This window comes from Oratosquilla oratoria, chromosome 16 (genome assembly GCF_046742065.1).
Source record: "Oratosquilla oratoria isolate Oo_2021 chromosome 16, ASM4674206v1, whole genome shotgun sequence".
Classification (NCBI taxonomy): domain Eukaryota; kingdom Metazoa; phylum Arthropoda; class Malacostraca; order Stomatopoda; family Squillidae; genus Oratosquilla; species Oratosquilla oratoria.
Window position 1 is genome coordinate 54,833,123 of NC_134792.1, and position 10,827 is coordinate 54,843,949.

The following is a 10,827-nucleotide window of genomic DNA, read 5'->3' on the forward strand; positions in this document are numbered from 1 at the left end:
GTTCTTATGGACCTGTTTCCATATTGGTAGTTTCACTTTATCACGTAATGTTTCTATTTTGTTGTCTAAATCTTTACAAGCTTCTTCTAAATATACTTTAGCACACTTACCGAATGGGTTGTTCTCACTAACCAGTTGTTTCGGAGCCGATTTAGGAAGGACCTTTTCTTCCAAGCAATCCTGTAGAAATTTACGTTGTAGTACACATCTATCCAACTTGCGTCTTCTGTGGTATTCCTGCCAAATAACCTCCTGTTGCTCTCCATCATTTGACATATTGATAAGTATTTTAGACAAATTATTTGGATGATGGAGAACATAAACACAGGGGAAGGCTCGGAACCCTAAACACTCTAACGTTTCGTTCGCGTAGAACTTCTTCAGAGAGTGTATGTAGAACTGCAGTTGAAGTTAATGTACTAAATCTAATTATCTTTTCGGACACTTGGGAAAGTTCGTTTTTCTGGCGTGTTTTAGAATTAAAATACTAGTTTCTTTAGCTAAATTGATAAACCCTCTTCGATGATTCGATGAATTATTAGTTGAAATATATGCTGATTCAACAATTCTTCTAGTGAATTTATTAAAACCTTTATGTAGCACTTCAGCTTCTCTCCAGTTTGGTAAATGATCGAATTTTTCCGCATGAACTACTAAAGAATTAGATGTCCTATGTGCTTTTATGTCATTTTTATGTTCATAAATTCTTTTTTCTAATCCTCTTGACGATTCGCCAAAATAAGCCATTGAGCAACTATTGCACGGGATTTTGTATACGACGCTGTTTTCGGAATTGGTTCTCTTTTCAGAAGTCTTTATTAAATCACCTATCCTCTTGTTAGTTATTTTAGCTATGTTTATACCTGATTTTGTTAAATATTTGTCTATTATTGGTGACATTTCTGAGCCAGGTACTGATATAAAATTTGTATTATTTTTATTTTTATCATTTCTCTCTTTCTTTCCGCGATTGTAAATATTTATTGCTTTTCTTTTCGTTCTTTTCAACATTCCCTCTGGATATCCAAGTTTGTCAAAGGTTTTCATAATGTAATCAAATTCGCCTTCTAGGTATTCATTACTACAGATTCGTAGTGCCCTGAGAAAAAATCCTATTACTATACCACTCTTTGTTCTATCATCATGTGCGGAGAAGTAATGTACTAAATCCTCTTTGTTTGTTTCCTTTCTGTATACTGAGAAAGTTACAGTTTTTCCCACTCGTCGTATTAACGTATCTAGGAAGGGCAATTGTCCGTTTTGTTCCTCTTCTACGGTGAACTGAATATCGCTGTTGACCGCGTTAAGCATTCTCACTTTATTATTTACATTGGTGTTTTCGGGGATGATTGCGAGGACATCGTCTACATATCTAAACCAGTATGACCCCCTACCATTGATTCTGATAAAGTTTTCTTTTTCTAATAACTCCATATATAGACAGGCCATCACTGCACTTAAAGGACTACCCATGGTGAGACCTGGTATAGTAATAGTGGTATAGTAATAGGATTTTTTCTCAGGGCACTACGAATCTGTAGTAATGAATACCTAGAAGGCGAATTTGATTACATTATGAAAACCTTTGACAAACTTGGATATCCAGAGGGAATGTTGAAAAGAACAAAAAGAAAAGCAATAAATATTTACAATCGCGGAAAGAGAGAAATGATAAAAATAAAAATAATACAAATTTTATATCAGTACCTGGCTCAGAAATGTCACCAATAATAGACAAATATTTAACAAAATCAGGTATAAACATAGCTAAAATAACTAACAAGAGGATAGGTGATTTAATAAAGACTTCTGAAAAGAGAACCAATTCCGAAAACAGCGTCGTATACAAAATCCCGTGCAATAGTTGCTCAATGGCTTATTTTGGCGAATCGTCAAGAGGATTAGAAAAAAGAATTTATGAACATAAAAATGACATAAAAGCACATAGGACATCTAATTCTTTAGTAGTTCATGCGGAAAAATTCGATCATTTACCAAACTGGAGAGAAGCTGAAGTGCTACATAAAGGTTTTGATAAATTCACTAGAAGAATTGTTGAATCAGCATATATTTCAACTAATAATTCATCGAATCATCGAGGAGGGTTTATCAATTTAGCTAAAGAAACTAGTATTTTAATTCTAAAACACGCCAGAAAAACGACCTTTCCCAAGTGTCCGAAAAAATAATTAGATTTAGTACATTAACTTCAACTGCAGTTCTACATACACTCTCTGAAGAAGTTCTACGCGAACGAAACGTTAGTGTTTAGGGTTCCGAGCCTTCCCCTGTGTTTATGTTCTCCATCATCCAAATAATTTGTCTAAAATACTTATCAATATATATATATATACAGTGCTCAACAAGGATGTACGAACGGTTAGCGAGAATGAGTGATGAGGACAATTTTATTTAAAAAAAAAATCATATTGTTGCATTATTTGACCTATTTTCTTTAAAATGTGTGATTTCCATGTAATTTGATCAAAGAAAAGTAACGTTTTTATCCTCTGCAAAATTACCAACAACAGCTATGAATACCGTCTGGTTTTTTGCTGAAATGCACAATTCATATAAAAAAAATAGCATATGGTTGCATTATTTGACATATTGTCTTTAAGATGTGTGATTTTCATGTAATTTGATCAAAGAGAAGTTACGTTTTTATCCTCTGCAATATTGCCGACCGACTCGCTCATAGGCGACCGAACTCGAACAAGAACGGTTTTTGCTGAAATGCACGAATTTATATAAAAGATTAGCATATGGTTGCATTTTTTGACCTATTTTCTTTGAAATGTGTGATTTCCATGCTATTTGATTAAAGGGAAGTTACGTTTTTATCCTCTGCAAAATTACCGACAACAGCTATGAATACCGTCCGACTCACTCATAGCCGACCAAACTCGAACAAGGACAATTTTTGCTGAAATGCACTATTTTATATAAAAAATAGCATACGATTGTATTATTTGACCTATTTTCTTTAAAATGTGTGATTTTCATGTAATTTGATAAAAAAGAAGTTACGTTTTTATCCTCTGCAAACTTACCGACCACAGTTACGATATCGTCCGACTCATTAATAGCCGACCAAACTCGAACAAGAACGGTTTTTGCTAAAATGCACGATTGTATATAAAAAATTAGCATATGGTTGCATTATTTGACCTATTTTCTTTAAAATGTGTGATTTCCATGTAATTTGATCAAAGAGAAGTTACGTTTTTATCCTCTGCAATATTGCCGACCACAACTATGAATACCGTCCGACGGTTTTTGCTGAAATGCACCATTGGTCAAATTACATGAAAATCACACATTTTAAAGAAAATAGCCGAAATAAGTTAACTATATGCAATCTATTACACTAATAACACAATAGTAAGAAACTTAATAGAGTGTAGTTTGATCCATACCACCAGTGATCATAGATGGCGGGCTGGACGAATCGTAGCTGTGGTCGGTAATTTTGCAGAGGATAAATGCGTAACTTCTTTGATCAAATTACATGGAAATCACACTTTTTAAAGAAAATTGGTCAAATAATGCAACCATATGCAATTTTTTTTTATATAAAACGGGCATTTCAGCAAAAACCGTCATTGTTTGGTTGAGGTCGGCAATTAGTGAATCGGACGGCATGTGGTTGGTAATTTTGTAGAGGATAAAAACGTAATTTCTCTTTGATCAAATTACATGGAAATCGCACATTTTAAAGAAAATAGGTCAAATAATGCAACCATATGCTATTTTTTATATAAAAGTGCATTTCAGCAAAAACAGTCCTCAACACTCATCACTCATTCTCGCTAACCGTTCGTACATCCTTGTCGAGCACTGTATATATATCTATATATATATATATATATATATATATATATATATATATATATATATATATATATGTATGTATATATATATATATGTATGTATATATATATATATATATATATATATATATATATATATATATATATATATATATATATATATATATATATATATATATGCATTTTTTTTTTTTACTGAATCTATGCCCTATGCCTTGATTGTAACAGGCAAGTTGGATCACTGGTTGCACAGCTTCCTCAATGACAGACAGCAGTGAGTAACCATCAACGGGACAGCCTCAGACCTGTTTTCAATGATAAGTGGCATCCCACATGGCACTGTGTTGGGTCCATCCCTGTTCCTTGTACTCATCAGTGATATCGACAGCACTGTTCAACACTCCAAAATATCCTCGTTCACAGATGACACAAGAATCACCCAAGAAATGAGGAAAATTGAAGACACCAACCTCCTTCAGAATGGCCTGAAAATGTATACACCTTGGCTTTTGACAACATGAAATTCAGCGAAAACAAATTTGAGCTAATGAGGTATGATAATGGCTACACAAATACTATCCAACCCACCACAGCTCACGACCAAAGCGAATATAAAAAACCTGGGAGTAATGCTGAAAACAAGATGGCAAGTTCACCACACACATTGACAACATTGCTGACAGTGCCAGAAAACTATTGGGAAGGATCCTCAGAATATTTATATCAAGAAGCAAGGATTACATGATCATATTGTGGACGACCCAGGTACTACCTAAACTTGAATACTGATGCCAACTGTAGAACCTAGATAGTATATGTGAAATAGAGAAACTTGAGAGCATCCAAAGAACCTTCACCAGCAAGATTGAGAGTATAAAGACATAAATTACTGGGACAGACTCAAGTGGCTCAAACTGTATTCACTCCAAAGGTACAGCTAATTTACACATGGAAAATGCTGGATGGTCAATTCTCCAATATTGGAATGACACTCAGCCAGGAGAAGAACAAGAGGGAAATCTTGTTATGTTGAAGAAATTGCCAGCAGCAATAACTCTGAGTAAACTCCTCCACCAGAGCAGCCCCCAAGCCCTTCAAGTCTCCCAAACTACCTGAATTCCACATCCTGCACATTTGAAGTATTTAAGCGATGGCAGGATGGCTTCCTACATGAAATTGAAGACACACCTCCCATATCATCCAAGTAACACGTGGCTCCACTAAAGTAAGCTGGTCCATCATATTCCACTTCACAAGAGACAGTTCCTGTAGCTGAGGTGTATTCACTGAAACTTTTGCAAGGTAAAGTACCAAGGTTATGGTCCTATGATGGCATACACAACTTCCTTTATATGTCCACAATAGTAATCATTCATCTGTGGCCAGGTCTGGCTGTGCAGGGTCATTCTTTTCAAAGATATGTCAAGTGAAAATCCTTAATTGACTTCCTATATTCTGATCACAAGCATTAATTCTATCTTTTTAATAGGCTCTTTAATCATTTGCAATATTGAGAATGAATTTTCAAAATACCAATTAATGTCGCTTCTTGAGCTACCTAGTCAGCCTGTTCATTGCTGGGGATGCCAACATGGGATGGCACACAGCAAAAGGATACCGATTTGCAGCAGGAAAAGTCTTGGACGATTTGTGGGTGAATTTTGTACACCAATGAGTGGTAGGGATGAAGAGCATTTTCAAGATGCTTTGTGAGTCAAACATGTTTATATAGGGTGAGGGAAGGCTTCGACCAAGAAGCTGTCACTTTTGCCCTATTATTTGCTTGCACTGTTGAGGTAACAAACAATCACTGCTGGGAATCAGAGATGTAGGATTTGAACCCTCAACTTGATTTGCCACCAGCAGAAATTTTATTTTGCAGATGGAATACCCTTGTTTGACTAGTAATCCTTCACTACTTGGACCTGGGGGTTGATAGGTCTACGGGACTTTGATGTTTTTGTGAATCTGAGGTGTGGAGTTGTCAGGTCTGGAGTAGTTTGGACCTTGTTGATTTGAGGGAGTACAAGCTCCAACAATCATGGAGGGTAGGGAGTGATATATTCAGATTTGGGAGGGACTTGCCTTGGTGGATTTTTTTAACTCAGGAGTACACTGTCATGGTGTTTGTATTTGGCTACTAGTTCTGCTGTTTCTCTTGGGGAAATAGGGTCTTCTTTTAAGGTAACATGAAGACAAGGGATTATGGGGTGGGTCTGTTGTGGGTATGCTGGTATGGAGTGGGAGATTGTGGAGGTGAGGTGTCATTTCAAGGCAGCAGGGCAGTGCATTTTTGTACATGTGGTTCTAGGCTCATCCATCATGAATCTTATTTGGAAGCTGATATGGTCAGGTTCTTGAAGGTAGAGGGCTTCTTGTTTGTAGCAGTATACTGTGGACTGAAGATGTTACTGGGTGGTTTTGGCAGTAGTTTGTGTACTTAATTAGGTGGAAAACTGAGTGTGGGCCAGTGGCCAGTTATCATCATTACTTAATGTGTCCCAAGCATTGGTAGTCTCAATGGCAACATAAGCATGAGTATTATCTTTTTACACATCTTAAGTATCTCGTCTATAAGAATTGGGAGTTTGGGGACATGGAGGTTCATGCAACTCAAACATCTATAACCTGACACCAGTACCTCATAACATACATATACATCTCCTTTTATATGGGGTAGGGGAATGACCATGCAGACACCCACCCTTCACCTGTCACACAGTAATGCAAATTCTGTCAGTTGTCTTCCACCTTACCCCCTTGTGGATTGTCATCCTGCCCAATACTTGGATTAGTGGCAATGCAGCAAGACAGAATATTCATAGCAAGGCTCAACAGCTGATGGCAATATACCACCAGTCACTTCAATACATGACCCCCCCCAAAAAAAAAAAAAAAAAAATTGGGCCATGTCAGTTTCTCATCCATTCAACACTCACCATCTCTTGCTCTTTCCCTCCCCATTCAACACATTGCCCTTGTACCCAAGGCCCCATTTCACCTGTCTTCTGAAACTCGCTTCATGTGCCTGTCTTCAACACTTTTTTTTTTAGCCTTTCTCCATTCTTTCAAGTCCTCAAGCTATCCCACTATTCTTTAGTCAACCCTACCTGCCTGTTCTCTGCTTCACCTCTTCACTTCTATTCATCCTCATAACTCCCAACATACTTTTCAATTACATTTAGGCTCTTCCTTCCTGCCTGCTCAATTTCCAAGTCTCTGCTCCATACAGTCATGGGCAAAATAAACCCTTCATACTGTCTTCTTTGTATTCGTCCTCCATATACCTATTCCTCATGATACTATTGATTCCTCCCTGATATTGACTTCCTTCCCTTACTCTATAATTTAGCTCCACTCCTTCACTCCCTACTATAGTTCATGTGATCTTGATTACTAAGCTCTTCACTTCCTCCAGCCTTTCCTATTAAACACCTCAAACTCATTGCCATCCTTTTTCCTTTCAAACACCTCCAACTTACTGCAGTTGTCTCCCCCATCCATGTACATGTTGAATAACCAAGGAGACATTACACAACCTTGGCAGTCTCACCTTTACCTCAAACTCTTTCGATTCTTCTTATAATAGCTCAATAATGTAGAACCTTAACTGCTCCCAACAAAATTTCACTTGTACGTCTGCATATGCCTTTGGTATATGTACGTCTCCATATGCCTTTGGTATATGTACGTCTGCATATGCCTTTGGTATATGTACGTCTGCAACACGTCCAATCACACGCTTTCTCCAAATCCACAAACTACATACTTACATTTTGTCAAGAAATCACACATTTGCCTTACAAGACAATTTTATCTAGACACCTTTCTTTCTTGAACCCACACTGCTCCTCAATTACTCCCTCTGTTCATGTCCTAATCTTACCCTCCCATGTGACTTTCCAACACCTAACAGACTGATCCCTCTAAAGCTACTACATTCATGTTTGTCCTTTCCCTTGAAGAAATCTACATAAAACTTCTCACTCCACTGTCGCAATTTTACTAGCTTCATTAGTGATTGGAGTCTGTATGCATTTTTGTGTGGACATGTTGCAAGACTCCTTGTGTATTCATAAGAGAAACTGATCATAAAGCCAGCACTTTAAGACTGACCCCCTAACATCATACTCCTTTTGACTGTACCCTTACCAAACATCTGAAATTAAATCTTTTACATGGCTGGCTGGGACTACTTCAACATAAGTGAGTTTTGACCAGTGGTTCTCATCCTAGTCTATGACTTGGTTTTGACAAATTATAGATTTCTATGTGCAAGGAAAAGAAAGAAAAACTTCCCTACTCTGTCCTGGCAGAATGAATAAATATAACTAAATTTGTTAACTTTGTAATAAGGCAATAAAGCAAAATGTTTGTTCATCAACCCTTTTTTGGCAGGGTGGGATTTGGAAGAAAAATGAAGGGGAGCCATACAAATGTTGTGTATTCATTAAGGGGGTATGGAGCTAAAAAAAAAAAAAAAAGTTGAGAACCACTGGTATAGACCATTACCTTATACTGAAACCCAACCATTACAGAATAAGCCTAGCAATCACCAATCAGGGTAGAGACCAGCTGGGAGCTGTGGGTCTCCTACAGGACAGACCTGGGTTAACATTGATTTCATTGTAGTTTCTGCTGCAGTGCGGGCAACTTTACTGGGGGCAGCTCCCTAGCCAAGGGAGAGTGGGCAGAAGAATAATATACACGTACTTCACCTTCAATTGATCCGGAACTTACCCAATTTTTTTTCTTTTTAACCACTGGTATAATGATGCCTGTGTACAGTAGGTGTAATGAAGTGCAAGTTGGCACATGAGGATCCCAACATCGGCATCTTAATTGTATAATTTTTTGTAGTTGTAAACGAGTTACCCCCGGATTCCAAGAACTGGTTTGATCATATTTTCAGTTTTATTATTGCTCAGAGTAAAAGAGTAATACAGTAGTGACTTATATTCGATAATGCATATAGCTTGATGCATCATATATATGGCAGCTGATGCTGCACGCGACAATTTGACTCGCTGAAATGGTTAAAGATCCCTGCCAAAGTCTGCATTGAAAAATTCATTATGATCTTTATGAAAATAACAAACACAGACATCTTTTGGAAACTGAGAATAAATTGAAAAGTATACATATTTCCCAAGTTTATTTGACAAGAAGAACCTTGTACTGAAAAGTTACAAATGAAAAAGGACAATAGAGTAGTCTCACTGAAACAAGGACAAGAGCAAATGTCCTTCCCAATCAACTGCTGTTCACACAAAAGCTATGTAAATGATGTCAGTCTTACAATATCAAGTTGGAAATGAGAAGAGAAAAGAAAATATTGGCCATGAGATCAATTAAAACTGTCACCAAAGTCATTATAATCAGTAAATTCCAAAAAAGAATCTGTTGGCTAGTACAGATATGAAAACTTTGGGGTTGTACTGAACAATTACAAAAACATCTTTTTGTATGTATAATGGCATTGCAATCTCACTGGGAGGTTAGGAAATAACCAGCATTAAAATGTACAATAAACATGGCATAGAGAAATGGGAGGGGGAGGTTGCAATGTAGTACATTGGTAAGGTTCCCTGCAGTAACATTTAATTGGCGACAATGTCTGCACAAATGGACAACTAGCATGTCCCTGCTTGACCTAATCTTCAATACATTTACAGTTCAACACATACTGTTGGTACTAATAATGAAGCATGTGTGACACGTTGCAACCTTCTCAAAGGTTAGCAACCATGTATTTACATGCTAGATTGGAGACGCAAATTCCTACACAATGGCCCTTGACACTCTATTGGCAATGCTGCATCCATACATAGTTAAGCTGGCAGTTTATGTGGCCTGAAATGCTTTGAATATCACAAAAATGGAAATGACTCCGTCCGCTTGGCTGAAACCCTTCCATTTTCACGATAATCTTCAAAACTACAGCAGGATCATTGGGGAAGGGGGGAGGTTATCGGACACTAGTGAAATCTATCATCGGTATATACTGCAAAGCAATATCTTTCCTCCATACAATCGCTCATGTAAATAAAAGCGTGATGCTTAAGAGTACATTTTGTATTATTACAGTTGTGTGGTTCATTAAACATAGTACCCTGAATACATGAGCTATGGGAATATCCATCAAGAGAAAAGCTGAAATCCTAAGAAAGGAGTTTGCATATGATATAATGCCTGGATGCCTAAAATATGGAAAACATATTTCATGTGTATATATTGGCTTTTCAGAACCCACATTACCTTCAATAAATGCTCTTCTGATGACAACTTAAGAGCAAACTCGCTTAAGTGTCCCCAAGCGTACAAGTGTATAAAAGTATGCTAGATACTAGGACTTGAAAATAAGTCAGAACTTCCAAGTTCACATTCAGAATCCCCACCCGTTGTTCAGATTGAAATAACCTATTTTGTACTAGGATAAAGGAAAGGACTAACAAATGACACAATCGTTCATACAAAATTGAAGGAGAAAATGAAGGAACATGACAACAGACAGGGCCATTCCTGGTGTGGGCTTATGTGCTCTTCATGAAGCACATTACTTAAGGATCAACAGAAATAAGTTCCACGTCAAATATGAGGACAGAATTCGGGGGGATCAGGCCGGGGAAACCTCGAGATCCATAAGCGTAATCAGGGGAGCAAGTCAACTTGGCTTGCTGTCCAACAGACATCTGAAAACAATAAAAACATAATTCAAATCATCCATTACACTAGCACAATGTGCCTATGGCAGTGTGATTATAATTGGACTATATTAACCTTAATGAATGAGAAGACCGATAACATGTGCCTCCTTGTCATGGCCCTACAAAATGAATGTCATAAGAGAATCATCTCTTTGCTGCCCATCTTCAAAAGCTATAAATACCATCACCACCATATATTAGCTTCAACTATATTTCCTTCACATTCATGCAAAATTCTGATTTGACAACTGACAGCTGCCCACCTCCCTCCTGCTAAATGGTGACAT

General features: G+C 37.3%; 1 protein-coding gene across 1 annotated transcript in view; it reads right to left on the minus strand.

Moving 5' to 3' along the window:
• LOC143033780 (uncharacterized) overlaps positions 1–388 on the minus strand; it is a 10,788-nt gene extending 10,400 nt beyond the window's left edge. The window contains exon 1 of the mRNA XM_076199273.1: positions 111–388. Coding sequence (XP_076055388.1) covers positions 111–276 — 166 coding nt within the window. The 5' untranslated portion in view covers positions 277–388. The remainder of the gene's footprint in view (positions 1–110) is intronic.
• Positions 389–10,827: the final 10,439 nt, after the last annotated feature.